Consider the following 17,209-nt stretch of genomic DNA (forward strand, 5'->3'; position numbering starts at 1 on the left):
AGGTATCTGTGGAATTGTTTCTCTAAACTTATTCATTTATTTTTATGTGTTCTGTGTTGTTAGTAGTTCATAAATGAATAAGGATTGGAGCTTGAGTAGGAACAAGGGATAGGAAGTATGGATAAATATTCTTATTTTTCTTATTTCTATTGAATGAATGTTGTGGGTTTTTAGATTTATTTTTGGAATAAGGTATTTATGTCCCAAGTTATGCTTATTTTCTATGGAGACCATTTTATAAGAAAAGTAAACTAAAACAATTTAGTAAAGGCAACATAAAAAACAGATGTTAAAAGTTGGATTTTATTGACTGATTAATCATGAAATATATATATGTATATATATATATATATGTATTATAGTTGGTAAGACTATTTTCATTGACTTAAGTTGAAGCTTGATCCAAAACATACAGTCCAGCTTTTATTATTGGTAGGATTACTAAAAAATTATCAACATTTGTACAATATGAGTATATTTTTTAATAATCATTTGAGACATTTTAATATGTTTTAAGGAAATTGCCATTTGATAATAAGTAGTTAATTGAACATTTTCATGTTTTCTAGGTGCATCCAAATGAACTAACAAATGGTGTCATAAATGCTGCATTCATGCTTCTTTTCAAAGATCTTATCAAACTCTTTGCTTGCTACAATGATGGAGTTATTAACTTACTTGGTATGTTGAGCCACTTATATCTTTAAATACACTATCAGGGTGCAAAGATTTAGATACATTAGACTTCATACATAAAAATGTGAAGCCTGCTTAATTCATGGCAAAGTTTTCTTTGTATACTGTGTCAACCAATATTAAGTTCAGATTTAGATGCTTAAAACTTTTTGGAATGGAGGCCATAGAGATAATACAGCAGGAAAGGTGCTTGCTTTGTGTGTGGCTGACCCAGGTTCACTCTCTAACATCCCATGTGGTCTCTTGAGCACCACTAGGAGTCACCGTAGAGCAGAGAACCAGGAATAAGACATAAGTGCTACCCGGTATGGGTCAAATAAACAAAATTTTATAATTTTAGAGGAATAGGTATAGGCTTTGCCTGGTGCTTAGGTTGCATAATAATAACTGTTGCATGATACTGACATTAATCTTAGATAATGCCCTACAGATGTTTAAGAAGCAAGAGCCTCTGCCATTTTGCTAAGCATAACATAAAGAAATGCTAGTCTGTCTCCTGGAATCATTAGGTTTTCTAGCTATTGTGAATAACGAACCATATACTGAATAATGATTCTCAACATATCCTGTAATGCCTAAATTCTTATATTCTATTCTTAAACCAGGTCTGAGATAAAGCCTTTTGTAGACAGATCTATCATTATGTAAGGCCAACTACTTCTAGAATAATGACAAGACTAATAGTAATACTGATGAATTCTAAATGGTTAATATATCACCTCACTTCTGATGTAGTGGAGATAATGTGTGAGATACCTTCATACCTTCATGGTACTGGCATATGATATGTATATAAGTGCTAAATATAATGTCCAAGGTAAATTATATGTAATTGTATGAAGAGATATTTGCTCTAGTCTAAGAGAAACAATCAATCCTGAACCAGTTGCTTGGTGGATAATTTGTCTCCCTGGAGTTTTGTGTCAATGATAGCTCAGTGTTGATTTCAGGTCTTTGGATACTAAAGATTTAGCAGTGATTGTGGATATATCAACCTATGTTTATAAAACTATTCATAAATTCCATTCCTGATACAATAGTTTGTGACAAAACAAACAAACCTTTGGCATCTTAACTCTCTCATTATTGAGAATATTTTGTGCTGGGGCCTTTTGATATCAATTTGTATGGAAGTAGCCTCATACACCTATCTACTAGAAATGTGTCTATGATTTTTTCCAGGTCATCTTGCCATCAATATTCCACTTTCCCCCAAGTTCCTGATCATCCAGACCCACAGTTAGTTACTGTTCATATTTACCATAGCATCATATGTTTTACCATATTTGTTCAATATACAATTAAAAATAAGACAGGTATTCTACTTCAATCTTGTTCTATAGTAGATTTATTTTCGTATTTCAAGTCCACCTCTCTGTAGAGATATGATTATTTGGCAAACCATTTTCAATGATGCCAGGATGAGAAAAAATATCTGATACTTCTTTTCTTCTTATTCAGATGGGAGATAGGGGATTCAAATAGAGAATTAAACAGACCCAACTGGTGTGATTTGGGGAGAAATGGTTGTGCAGAAGAGCAGAAGGGTGCAGTGGGATGATGAACCATCTTTCTTCATGTAGCCTCCATGTGAATTCAGGTTGTTTGAGGCTGACTTCATGTACTATGTCCATTTGATGGTGGGGTATTTTTGTATTTTTTCAATTTCATGACTTTATGTATTAGATAATACTTGAGGCCTTATAATTTTTGATATTTATGGTCATAATCTCAATCTCTACAAGTATACCTAGAGAAATTTTTCTGAAGATTATTATTTACTGTCTGAAGAATACAGGGTTCTGCTCCAAAACACTAGCAGCTTCAATTGCATTCTATAGTTGGATCTTCTCTATATTGAACTTCGCATACCTCTAGTTCTGGTGGAACAAAGATCCAAGTGAAGTTGTTGCAGAACTTTCTCATGATACAGACCCTATTATAATCTTACACTATGCTAGATATTCCACTTAAACTAGCATCCACAAGTATTGTATGCTATCTCAAAAACAAATAAGCAAAAACTTAAGTAAACTTGTGCTTGTATTTTAGCTGAATGTATTGTGAAATAATGTCTTTCATGTGAAGGAGTCCTTTATACTATCAAACACTTCACTGAAGTATCACATTTCTTAATTTTCATAGAGTCAGTCTCTTCACTTTGAAATACATGTGACCTATCAAGACAGCTAAGATTATCTGAAATTCTTGCCTGCTGGTGCAAATAGTGTGGTTCCAGTGCCAGTGATATTTCATGGTAGTAGGATAGAACAGAGGTTGATATCCTTGAAAAAAAATAGTAAGGATACACTGGCATCCATGTTGTATGAAAGCAAACTACTTCGTACACACTTTGAATTGGGAGAGAAAGAAAATTTGCTAGTTGGTAGCATTCTATGAGGTGTCAGGAACTATGCAAAGTTTACACTTTTGAAGGGGCCATATCCTGGCAAAAAGGAATGATCACCAGATTAAACTTATGTATTAACTGCTACAATCTTATTTTAATATATACTTGATAGCATGGTGTTTATTATTTCAAAGATCTGGAAATTAGTTTAGGATTTTTGCTAGTTTCAAAATAAATTACTTTCGTATTATTTATTCAGAAAATTAGGTAAATAATTTCCTGAACTCAGTAGACTAGTTTGTTTAGTTTTATTTCCTATACCCACTAGACTAATTTTATTTTATCTGCTAACCTTCATAAATCCCAAGGTTAGATTTTTAGATTTTGGGTCCTCTTCCTGGACCTGCTAATGGAGAGTCACTCCAGGAAATCCCTACTCAGATAACTCCAAGACCATGATTGTGCTATGTTTCATGGACCTTCTTCAAGAGAATCTGGAGACCTTATTAAATAAGTTACAGTTCATATTACTCATGCTAAAATTGTTTGTTGTTTAAGTTTGACCTGTACTGTATTTTATCTAATTATCAACTGCCCACATAAATTTGCAAAATATTGTCCATTTGACATATTTATATATTGTATATATATACATATATATATATGGGTTAGATAGCTCATTTCTTTCATTTATGCTAAAATGTCTGAATTCTAAATACCCTAACTGGTCTCAAAGAATTTGGCCAGCAGAAAGTGGTAAGAATTAGAGGACTATGGCATGAAGAAAAAATATTTTTGTTTTGTTTTGGGGCTGCACCTGCTGATTTTCAGAACTTACTCCTGGCTTGTCGTTCAGGGATCACTCCTGGCAGGCTTAGGGGGTCCATTTGGGGTACCAGGGGTGAACCTGGGATTTCTTTGTGCAAGGCAGTCACCCTATTCTCTGTACTTGCTCTAGTCCCAAGAGAAATTTTACATCATCATGAAATGAAGATTAATTACAGGGTAGCAAAGCAAGAGAGGACCTGCTTACTCGAACTAAGAAGGAAAAGCTTCAACAACACTAGCTCACTCAGTTTAAATTTACTCAAATAGTTAAATTTCTATTTTATTTCTCAGTAAAAGTTCTAACTTCCACTAAATCCTCTGGTGAGGCTGGAAATGTAAGTTTGCCAAGTAACTTATTATTACATAGTTCAAAAGATTAAACTGTTACTTTCAGGGATTAAAACTATAGATTTCCAAAAGAAAGAGCTCTAGGGAATTTTGGGGTTGTCACAACCTGATGCCTTGAGTCAGTAATTTAAACTCCTGTGTTGTCATTTTCCTTTGTAAACACTCCAAGACGTGTCAGGAACAATTATCTGTGCCACAGTTCTGCTCGCTTATTTCCATCCTGGTAATCTGTTATCAGCCACTTGAGCTGATAAACTTGACTTTGGCTACTCACGTTGAAAGTCATGGGTAATAATTTAGCTATTTTTCTCCTTTATTGCATAGAGTATTTTGAAGTTTTTATTTTCTAATTATTTCAGTTGGCCATCACTACCTTGAGATGCAGTCAGGTCAATTAACTAACTCCAGATTCCCATGTTTGACCTTTTAAGGATTTGATTTCTATAGGTGCCTTAGGTACTGTAACGTTTTTAAGAAATACTCTAAATCAGATAGACACTAAATTAGTCATTTACATATTACTATAAACCTATTGGTATGATTCTAATCCCAGGTCTAAGATAACTGGCATAAGAGTTCACCCACCAAGAAGACTGCTGAGGTCACTCTATTTTTATTTTTAATTTATTTTATTTTATCATTATTTTTTGGCTACACCTGGTGATTCTCAAGGTTACTCGGCTCTACACTCAGAAATTTTTCTGGAAGTACTTGAGGTCTATATGGTATACCAGAGATCAAACCTGGGTTGAGCATATGCAAGGCAAGAGCCCTGCCCACTGTATATTCTTCTATGCACTTATAATGTGTTGGAAGAAATGGCTGAAATATACAAGAAGACTGAATATGTCTCAGTTTCATGTTTCACAGGTTTGTCCAATTTGCAGAACTGAATTGCATCCAGTAACCTCGTTTGTTATCAGCCTAGAATAAGAGTGGAATTTGGGTGATTTAGTCACCAACATAAAACGCTGTGCTCGAAGAAGGTGGAAATTTCTTCTTGATAATGTGTAGTAATTTTCTTCATTCGAAAGCCTATTATCTTCTTTGTGTATGGGGGTAGGGCACAACCAGTAATGTTTAAGACTTACTCCTTATTCTATGCTGAGGAACCCACTCAGAGGGAATCTGGAGACTTTATATAGTATCAGATATTAAACCTACATCAATATGCAAGGCAAGTGCCTTCCCCACGGAATTAAATTGTCTCTCTCTAGCTTCTATTATCTTCTTTTCAATGAGTTCCACACACATGATTTCTAATAAACTTAGAAAAATTGATATTATTTTTTCTAAACAATTATCTGTATTTTATAGAAAAATTTTTTGAAATGAAGAAAGGACAATGTAAAGATGCCCTGGAAATTTACAAACGATTTCTAACTAGGATGACACGAGTTTCTGAATTTCTCAAGGTTGCAGAGGTAAGCAATAAAAAGCCTTTCTGGAAATGGAATACTCAAGTATCTTAAGTAAATAATGAATTCCTAATCTGGCAAGCCATGTTGGTCACAGTGTATGGAATAGGAAACTACATTTGAATCATCTTATATAACTTTCTTTCATTCCAATGCTCAGCCAGATACTTGTTCTATCATCAAAATTCATAGGTTAATGTAATTATTTTTTGCAGGTGCTCTATTTTGCCCTCTATCTTTGGTTGTATTTATTTAATAAAATTTGCCTGATTCAGGGCCAGAGCAGTGGCACAGTGGTATGGCATTTGCCTTATACGTGGCTGACCTAGGATGGACTGCGGTTCAATCCCCTGGCATCCCATATGGTCCTCAAGCCTGGAGTGTTACCTGAGTGTTACCGGGTGTGGCCCCAAACAAAAAAAAATTTGCCTGACTTGTTTTTGTGGGAAAATTAATCCTGACTATGCATTCAAGCAAAATATTATTGTTCCTTTAATTCCTTGTGCATGTACTCCAGATTTTCCCATGTATTATTAATATTTTAGAAGGTAATGAGTACACATGTGTCAGATCTGGGTATGCATTTCTCTAATCAACATAAAACTAGACTGATGAACATGTCCAAGAAAATAGGGTAATTTATATGTCAATTTCTTTTATTTTTGTAATCTATATCAAATTTTATTTTGTGTCTTTGGTAACTTCATTTTAACATATGGCAATGCAAAATGTTGAGAAGAGGGTACACACAAATTAAATGGCATTTTGAGAGTCTCTAGTTGAATAATAGTTTTGCTTTATTTGATTATTATAACTATTTAGAATGGATATTTATTTAAAAAGTTTATTTTAATAGAATAAACATTAGATGCTATTAGAATAATTATTATTTTGTTATATTTTAGTTAGACTGCTCATATATTAAACACTATTTGAATATAAATCTTAAATAGTTTGATGAGGGCCCGGAGAGATAGCACAGCGGCGTTTGCCTTGCAAGCAGCCAATCCAGCACCAAAGGTGTCCCATATGGTCCCCCATGCCTGCCAGGAGCTATTTCTGAGCAGACAGCCAGGAGTAACCCCTGAGCACCGCCGGGTGTGCCCCCCCCAAAAAAAAACAAAAACAAAAACAAAAAAAAACAATTAAATAGTTTGATGAATAAAAATATTTTTAAATGTACATAAATTCTCTTTATCAAACAGTACTCCTAGGAATTCATATAAAATAATTCATAGTACAATTTTCCTGAAAATTATATAGACCTTCTGATGTCACTTTTTGGGGGAGGGGTTTGGAGGACCACACCCAGCGGTACTCAGGGGTTACTCCTGGCTGTCTGCTCAGAAATAGCTCCTGGCAGGCACAGGGGACCATATGGGACACCGGGATTTGAACCAACCACCTTTGGTCCTGGATCGGCTGCTTGCAAGGCAAACGCTGCTGTGCTATCTTTCCGGGCCTCTTCTGATGTCACTTTAAAAAATTCTCAGATCAGGGAGAAGTGTTGGAGGCTAAATATAGTTAGGCTATTAAGCCTGAAAAGGATACATGATATTTTAAAATGTAGAGTATTTGAACAGTTTTTATGAAGTATTCAAGTTTCCCATAGAAATTACTTTTAGGCAAAAAAAAAAAAGTTCCCACATTTTGAATGCTTTTAAAAAACGTTTGCTAGTGCAGATACTGAGATTTTGTAAAATAGTTATTTTACAGGTAATAGTTAATTCTGCTAAACTTAGTTCCCTTTAATAAGCCAGGTTATTCTTAGTTTGCTACTCAAGTATAAATGTCAAGTAGTAGAAGTTTTACCTTCCAGAATAGGTCTAGACAAACAGTGATGAGATTTTTCTAGTGCAATCACACTGCAGCTGAGTTCTCCAATTACATTTTGGTTCAGAAGTTCAGGGCAATTAAAATATCTTTTTCAAGGAAGAATTCTTGAATTGCATCTTTCATAGGATTATTTTTTAATACAAACTCAGTATACAAAAATTATTTTACAGTTTACCAAAATGATTCCAATATTTAGGATATATAATAATTTAATTTCGAAATTTCTTGGTTCATTTAAAAGATTTCTTTAAATGAAAATATTTAATATAAATTGCTTTAAAAGATTTATCTAAGGAGGTATTAACTATGAAAATAAATAGAATCAAGTTGTTTTAGTTTATACTTTCTGTAATGTATGATAATTTAAGTGACGTTAGGAGCACATTAGTGACTTTCCCAAGCCAGCGTTCAGCCATTGACAAATCAAGTCTAGATATCTGCAAGGTTCCAGTCTATTGATCAGGTAGGATTGAGAGTCACACACTATACTATTTGTTGTCCACAGTGGGCAAGTTGGCCCAGCAGGGTGTGCTATGGACATCTAATAGAAAGAAATCAAGATGTTGCTAACATCCTAATGAGACAGTGCCCACAACGAATTAATCAAAATAACAATTGACACACAATATCTGTAGTTCAACATATGATACACAAGTGTATTTTTTTAGTTCACTACTATTTCCTTTGCTATTTTGTGGGAATACAAACTTACTTTCAAAGTCACTCACAAATTCCCTGAATTTAATGAAAATGCTTCCCTTTTCACAGAGAGACCTTGATTCTTCGTTTATAAAAAAAAAAAATGAGAGGATTGAAGTAGCAATTTATTATTTTCAAATTTTTATTTGAGTCATTTTCAAATCTTCAGAAATTGACAAAACTTTATGAACACCTAAATATTTTGTACTGTTTCGCTTTTAATTTTGCTCATATCTGCGCATTCTTGCTCTTACTCCTATTGCTATCTTTCTTTCTGCTCTCTTGCTTCCCTTCTTTCCACAAGGAATTTTTACATACAAAAAATTTACATGTAAAAAGAAAAAATAGAAAATTTACCAAAAATACACACACATTTTTACTATTAATTTCATTTTCACAAGTGTATCTTACATAGGTTTACAAGAGTGAAAATGTAGTGCATGGAGCTGCTTATAATGAGAAGCAATTAAGAGATTGAAAATTTTAATGTTCACTAATAAGTCTTTTTCTAAATAGATAACAAGAAATTTCTGTGAAGCTGTTTACAAGTGCAAAAACTATTATCCTGAATATATATTTTTCATATACATATATATATATATAGATTTTGAAACCACACTGACTGTATTCAGGAGTTACTGCTGGCTCTGCACATAGGAATTAACTCTGGCAGATTCAGGATACCATATAGGATGAACAATATAAGTACCATATATGATTGAACCTGGGTTGGCTACATGTGGGCAAGTGTCCAACCTCTTCACACCCTGTAAGACATATTTTTATGAAAAATCTGTTTATAGTACACAATTATCTAAGAATTCATCAAAATAAATATGGTTGTTACATGTGCAAGTAGATTTGCATAAAGTATTATAGGAGGATGCATAATAAACCAACAAAACAATAAGACAGTTCTCTCTGTGGGAGGAAGAATGTAAACGTCACCCTGAACAAGTTAGTAAAAATAAATGAACATTCACTATTCAAATTTCTTGGGCATAATTATCAGTTTAAATTTAGTCTAAGTTATTTTTTTTAGTTTTAGCTGCTGTTAGCTAAGAAGGAAATCTTTAGAGTTTACAGTTCATTTACTTCAGCTCTTTTTTGGACTTCTAAGAAAATTCTGTACATTACTAATATGTGTATTACTCCTAGTTATTTGTTAAGCAATCACTCCTGTTTGTTGGTGCTATGAATTGAACTGTGGTTCAATGCATGAAAGGCAAGGGCCTTAACCTTTGTAATATCTCTCTGACTCCTAAAATGTCCATCTTAATGAACTAAAGCAATCTACAAACTCAATCCAGTCCCTGTCAGAGCTACAATGGTATACTTCAGGATTTAGAGCAAAGTTCTCAATTGGTATGTAACCATGAAAGATTCAAAATAGTCTATGCAATTCTGAGAGCAGTAAAGAAAAATAGAGGCACTATGCTCCCTGGCTTCAAACTATATTACAAAGTTATATTAATTAAAACAATGAGATACTGGAACAGAGACAGAAAGAACAATGAAATTATATAAAGAGTCAATAAAGACAACCTAGTTAACTGATAATTATGGGAAAACTGGGTGATATAAATGCAAAAAGTTTAATCTTGATCACTGAAGATATGGAAAAATGAGCTAAAATGTTTAAGAAACCATAAAGCAAATAAAAAATGTAAGTGATCTACTCCAGTATCTGAACATCAGTGGTGTATTTAGATATTCAATTCCAATGTCAAGGAAAACATAAACAAAAATATAACTAAAATTGCATTAGTAGGTTTTACACAGTAAAGGAAACTACTTCACATAAAAAGAAAAGGGAGGGGGCCAAAGAGATAGCATGGAGGTAGTGTGTTTGCCTTGCATGCAGAAGGACAGTGGTTGGAATCCGGGCATCCCATAGGGTCCCCTAAGCCTGCCAGGAGTGATTTCTGAGCATAGAACCAGGAGTAACCCTTGAGTGCTGCTGGGTGTGACCCAAAAACCAAAAAAGAAAAAAGAAAAAAAAGAAAAGGGAGAAGATATTTGCACATATTTCTGACAAAAGGTTAAAATTCAAAACCTAGAGAGAACACACCTAGTAGCAACAAAACAAGTAACTTTGAAAATGAACTAAAGTGCACTTTCCCATAGAAGTCATTTAGACGACCCAAAGACTGCTCTACATCACCATTAAGGAAAATACAAACCAAAATCACAGAAAGCTATTGGTTACCTCATAACAGTGATAATAGCCTATATCAAAATTTTGGAAAAGGTGTTGAAAGAGAACATTGGGGTCTTTGAGGGAAGAATGTGGGTATACTTGTGATAGGTGTGGTGTTGAAATAATATACATGATAAATCACCCTTAACAGTATTGTACATCACAAAATCATAAATAATAAAGTTGGCAAGGATGTAGAGACAAATATTTTGTCCATAGTATACTGTAGGTGGGAATGTAAATCAGTTCATCCTCTCCAGAAATGATAGAATTCCTTATACAGCATTGCTTCTCAGCCTTTTGGCTATGATCAAGTGTAGAATTCCTTATCCCATTGAATTTAGACAAAGGGTGTGAAAAACTAAGTTGAAAAACATTCGCACCCTTATGTTGATAGCAATCCAATTCATAATAACAAAAACGTGAAATCAAATTAAACATTGATTCGTGGATAACTAAATAAAAAGGCATGGCCTGTAGAATCAATGGAATGTTTCTTTCTACTATAAAAGATGATATTGTAGCCTTTGGGAATACATGGTTAATTCACATGTAGAATGTGAATTATTAAATTATCATAGCAGATGACTACCTAAAAACAAAAACAAAGCTAGTTCCTGGACTCAGTGAAAACTAAAATTGTTGCTATAAGTAAAGGAAAGGGGTGTGATTAGATGAATCAATACAGTGGGGTTTTATGGTTGTGAAAAGCGGAAGAAGTGGTGGCATTATAATGGAGAGGTATGAAACTAAACTATTGAAATTTTAAAATATAAGCCAATAATAAGTCAATAAATAGTAAACAAATACTGTATGATAAAAGTGTTATTGAAATAATTATCATTTATATAAATGATGAACTGTAGGTGCAAATAATTATGTACATGATCTATTACATTCAGACTGACTTTGAAAATTCTTATTAAGTATATATATATATATTTTTTTAATCCACAGCAAGTTGGCATTGATAAGGGTGACATTCCTGATCTCACTCAGGTAAGTGCTTCACTGAATGTAAGACTTAATATGCATGAAACTATTATTATATAGCTTGACTTAAATGCTACTAACTTTGGCATATAATGCCATGAATTTTCAGTTTAGTTCTACCAATATTCTTAGAAAATGTTCATCATATTTACCAAACTAGTATCTGAATGTACTTTTTGAATTAGTATTCAGAGTTTCCAAACTAAAACAGTTTTCTTTCTAATCTTTTCTTTTCATCTTTGAACTTGAATTAAAAAAAGAAGCATTGAATAATGTTTAAAAGTGCTGTATCAATGAAAAATTGCTTTTGCTAATGAAAATTACTTTTTGTAAACATAATAATTAGGGCATTTCTACCGTTTTTGAGTACCAACTGTGGAAGTGTGGATAAATTCTCACATCCCGATCCCAAGGGAAAGGGGGAAATGGATATGAAACTGAGCAGTTGCATGAAATAATTCAAACCAGGCTGGAGAGAGATGAAACATGGGTCCCTTTTCATGAGAGTGGGGAGATGGTAGAGGGGTGTCCACTGGCACCATAATAGTTATTGGAAGGACACCCCCATTGGTGGAGAATAGGTTGGGTAAAAGAGCCTATCCAAAGATTCTTCCTGCCAAGGTGGGTTTTTGAATATTAAAAAAGATCCATGTGGTTAAGGGTGAAGTCTGATATGTCATACCAATTTAGGCTAAAGACTTTTTACTCCAACAAGTCCCACCAATATTCCTAGAAATTATTTTATCATATTTACTTAGCTAGTTTCTGAATGTATTTTATGAACTAGTATTATGACTTTCCCAATCATGGAACATAGTAAAAAATCTCAATGAAATAAATGCTTCACCAAGGATACTTCATCCAGCCAGACTTTTATTCAGGGTTGAAGGAAGAATACACAGCTTCACAGATAAACAATAAATAGCTCAGAGGACCTAATGCCAATCCTTATTAGACTTTTCCAGGAAATTAAAGAAAGAAAAAATCTCCCAAATAGTTTTTATGAAGCCAACATCACCCTGATACCAAAAACAAACAGAGGTACTGCAAAGATCTCAACAAAATCCTAGCAAATCAGATCCAATGACTCATCAAGAACGTAAAATACCATGACAAATGTAAAACAATAGTAACTAAAACAGCATGTATTGGAAAAAAGACAAACTCCCAGGTTAATGGAACAGACTTGAGTATTCTTAAGCTGACCCCTCATTGTATAACCAATTAATCTTTGATAAAGGGGAAAAAAACACAAAATGGAGCAAGGGAAGTCTCTTCAACAAGTGGTATTGGGAAAACTGGTCAATTCCAAACTGCTCTTTAACACCGTGTACAAATGTCAAATAAAAATGAATTAAAAACCTTGATATTAGACCTAAAACCATAAGGTATATAGAGGAAAACATAGACAAAACACTCTATGACAATGAAAATAAAGGCATCTTTAAGGAGCAAGCAAGTGGAACCAGAGATAAACAAATGGCACTACATTTAAACTGAGAAGCTTCTGCACTTCAAAGGAAACAGTGACTGAGATACAGATACCTACAGAATGGGAGAAACTTTTCACCCAATATCTCTCTGATAAAGACATATAAGGTAGTAATGGAAATGCAAAAGAAAACAACATCTTAACCCCCTTAAAAAATGAAAAAAAAGAAATGAACAGGCATTTTCTTGAAGAAGAAATACAGATGATCAAAAGGCACATGAAAATATGTTCCACATCAGTAATCATCAGGGAGATATAAATCAAAACAACAATGAGGTCTCACAAACATTACTCACCCAATGCACCACTTGGTGTGAACTCACAATATAGTGACCAGTAATAATAATAACAATAATAATAACCCAAAACTTAAATACCATTTTGTTTTAAAAATTTGAACTTTTAGCATATAATTGAAAAAATTCACATACTTGGATTTAATGTTTAATCATAAGATAATGTTCATGATTTAAATAACTCAAAATGTTCAAGGTGTAATATTTTTGATAAATTACTTTATTTAAAATAAATAAAACTATATTAAATTAAAATTAAAAGTTTGGGGGCCAGAGCGGTGGCACAGTCGGTAGGGCATTTACCTTGCTCGTGCTAACCTAGGACAAACATCCCATATGCTCCCCAAGCCAGGGGTGATTTCTGAGCGCATAGCCAGGAGTAACCCTTGAGGTGTGACCCAAAAAAACAAAAAAAAAATTAAAACTTTATTACATTGTCATTCATAAGACGTTTTCCAAAACCAATCCCATCACAATAGAAAAATACCTCAATTGTCCCGAGTCTCTTTCCCAATCCTACCCTCTTGAAAAGAACAAAATAATATATTTATATTGTTTGTTTACAGCTAAGTGGAAATAAGATTATATATTTAAAGTACAGCAATAAGAAAAATTATAAAAAGTGATTTTATTTAGCAAAAAGGTCATGATGCCATTATCAAAAGGTTTGCTAAGTAATTGTTCCTAGTTTTTTCTGTTATTTATTTCTGAACATTAGGTGGCTTTGAATCCACTTTCATGGCTAAATTGGTGTGTCCCTGGTGGGATGATATTTGGAACTGTGGACACATGGTCCAGGAATTCTAAGCTCTATGGCTGGTATTGGCTTTGTGGGACATAGAAGTGGCTTCGTGGGACATGAGCCATTGTTGATGCAGTGGCTGTTGGTGGTGGGTGCAGCTGGTGTGGCTTTGGCATATCGGTACTTGTCTTGCCCTCTCCTTCCAAAATTGCTATTTTCAGTTGCATGGTCAGTGTACCCAATTTTTCACAGTTTGATATACATCTCTTTCAAGAACAGCGTGAGATTATGGAACTGGCTGAATGAAGACATGGAAACAGTGTTTCTAGGGTGTGGTTTTGGCTTCGAGGACTTCTGGAAGTATGAGAAGCTAGGGAGAGGGTGCCCACACTTATTCCATAAAGGGCATATTATTTTACTTAGTGATGTTTTGTATTATGATTTGGGGCCAGAGACCACAGCCTTAAAGAAAATAAGATTTTGCTCTCATTGGAAGTTATGTGGTGGTATGGATGTTAAAACTTGACATCACTATTTCCTTTGTTATGATTTGAAGAGCTGTATAATTTCAGTAAATTATTTTTAAGTAACTTCATAAAGGAGTCTCTGGTTCATTTCTCTAGTGTATATCTTACATCAAAGACAGAAATATTTCAGAAATTGGATTTTTTTCAAGTTCGTGAGCTAATTCAGATTTACAGCTTTAGACAGAATCTGGAAATGGGTCTGATGTACCAAATGTGGGCTCAGTTTTAACACGTTTGTTTGTGTTTTGTTCTTTTGGTTTTGAGCCAAACCTGGTGACGCTCAGGGGTTACTCCTGACTATATGCTCAGAAATTGCCCCTGGCTTAGGGGACCATATGGGATGCCGGGAGATCTAACCACAATCCGTCCTAGGCTAGCACGCACAAGGCAGCCTTGCGCCCTGCACCACCATTCCGACCCCATTTTAATACTTCTGAGATAGAGTTCTGCTCTCTGCAGGCTTCTCTGTGACCAGAATTACTTTAAATCTAGCCATGGCAATGAACAAAATTTCCCAAAGGCTGTAGAAATGAGAGAGCTTTCTATTGAAAAGGTATTAGAATCTTTTCACAACAAGATAGAATAGAGGGATTTAATCAATGTCTTTCAGCATGTAAAGTGCACAGTAAATACCAATGTGGCATTCTTCAGTCTGTTTAAAAAATATATAGTATAGTGGGTAGGGTGTATATTGTCAACCTATTTTCAATCCCTTGTGTCCCATATAATCCTCCTGAGCTCTACCAGGTGTGGCCCAAAATCCAAAAAAGAAAAAAGAAAATTGTATATATCTTATCTTGTTTACATTGAAGTCATTAATGACTATCAATAAAAATTCAAATATTCAAAGTATTTTATTATAGAAAGGAAGTAAGTAAAGTATTAGAATGAAAAATGTTCTCGTTTTCAAAAGATTTCTCAGATCTAATGATAAAAATTTGAATGATATTTGGTTGTCCACCTGACCCACTCTCTAAATTAGTGTTAGCAATGTTTTAGAATGTAAAATAAATTAATCAAAAGTGTGTGCTGAGGGCCCAGAGAGATAGCACAGTGGCGTTTGCCTTGCAAGCAGCCGATTCAGGACCAAAGGTGGTTGGTTCGAATCCCAGTGTCCCATATGGTCCTCTGGGCCTGCCGGGAGCTATTTCTGAGCAGACAGCCAGGAGTAACCCTTGAGCACCACCAGGTGTGGCCCAAAAAAACAAAAACAAAAACAAAAAAGTGTGTGCTGAATTTTTGATCCTGTATTTATTATCAAAAAGATTTTTCAAATTATTAAAAATATTTCTTGTTAGAAATGTGCATGTCTCTTCAAATATAAAATATATTCACATATGAAAAAATGTATATTTTGATATCATACATTCTGGTTGATCAGAAAACTATTGGCAAAGACAATTCTTTTAAAACTGTTCCACAGATCTATTGATAAATTGATATATTACTATTATCTGTTAGTTTTCACAGGCTGACTCATAATTTGGATTGGTATTTCCATATGTATAGTTTGTGACTTTGGCATACTTGAAAATAAGGAGCTAAACATATTGTTGATAATAACTATGCAAATTCCCTTTGCAGTAATAGAGGCATTCCACTACTGTTTAACAGTTTTAATTTATCTGTTATATGCATAATATACTCAATGCTTATATATACAGTGTAAAAGGACAATATTCCTACACTCCTAGGAAATATTTTTATTATCCCCAAAGCATTTTATAAATGTATTTCTATTAAAATTTTCATATCCTTATAAGAAATATAAAGTATGTTTAAAACTTTAAAATGTTCCTTTATTTTTTCCTTTTTGGTCTTGTTTCTGTGTTTTGTTTTTTCCTCTTTTTTCTTTTTTTTTTTTTTTACATTTATGTCAGAAGGGTCATGTGCCGACATCGTAACAAGGTTGAAGGGAGGCACATATCACACAGACACGTGAAAACCTGATCATCATGCTTATGAACTGGAAAAATATCCTTGCTTCTGTTTTCTTTTCTTCTTTAACTCCACCTGTTTTGGTTCTGCTTGATACAAAAACCTCCAAGAAAAAGTCTTGCCTGGGATAATAGCTCAGGTCAAAACCAGGCACAGAGATGATGGAGTCTGACATTCTAACCCCCCTCCCCAAATGCACCAGCAATATAATATAGCACCGTGTCTTCTTGCAAAAGCATACTAAAAAAGGGGAAATTTTACATATAGAAACAAGCTCTTATCTACTAGGGATAAGAACTCATACAACACAGGGGCACCTCCCATCTTGAACATATATCATGTGGACCCAATTTAGATTCCAGGTGCTTAGACAGTGATTGTCCAACCCTGAACCCTAGATCCCAGACATAGATCTGACACAGTTCTCTGCAACAGCTCCAGGAACCAATCTCCCTCTGGAAAATTCTCTAATACTGCTCTGACACCAAAATGTGCTGGTTTTGATATGACATCCTGGCAATGAGGAAATGGCAAAAACTTGGTCTTAGACAGGTAGTCTTACCTCACTTCCTAACAGTTAAGATGAAATTAGAAGGCATGTCATCCTTTGATCTGTACAAAAGCCAAATTTGCTATCTACAGAAGACTGTAGATGTCACTATGTACTGACACTGGGCAGAATTTATCCTGGGACCAATAAAAAAGACCTAGTCTAGCCTTGGCGTATGATATGTACAACAATCAAGATCTCTAATTCCAGAGGTCTGACTGAAACAACTGCAACCGAGCAGATCTTTTGGAAACATAATGAAAGACTCTGTCCTAGGCTTCGTCCTAGGATTGGGG

At 34.2% G+C, this 17,209-nt stretch overlaps 1 protein-coding gene, 1 non-coding gene and 1 pseudogene across 2 annotated transcripts in view; 2 read left to right on the plus strand and 1 right to left on the minus strand.

The window, feature by feature from the left end:
- Positions 1-17,209, plus strand: part of SNAP91 (synaptosome associated protein 91) — a 147,919-nt gene that overhangs the window by 45,005 nt on the left and 85,705 nt on the right. Inside the window, exons 7-9 of the mRNA XM_049772312.1 lie at positions 570-681; positions 5,540-5,646; positions 11,333-11,374. Of these exons, the coding sequence (XP_049628269.1) occupies positions 570-681; positions 5,540-5,646; positions 11,333-11,374 (261 nt within the window). The remainder of the gene's footprint in view (positions 1-569; positions 682-5,539; positions 5,647-11,332; positions 11,375-17,209) is intronic.
- LOC126008185 (uncharacterized) lies at positions 10,660-10,807 on the plus strand (annotated as a pseudogene).
- Positions 16,300-16,403, minus strand: LOC126008067 (small nucleolar RNA U13). Its single transcript, XR_007495484.1, has one exon. It is a non-coding gene; the product is annotated as a small nucleolar RNA U13 (small nucleolar RNA).

Source organism: Suncus etruscus, chromosome 4, assembly GCF_024139225.1.
Source record: "Suncus etruscus isolate mSunEtr1 chromosome 4, mSunEtr1.pri.cur, whole genome shotgun sequence".
Classification (NCBI taxonomy): Eukaryota; Metazoa; Chordata; class Mammalia; order Eulipotyphla; family Soricidae; genus Suncus; species Suncus etruscus.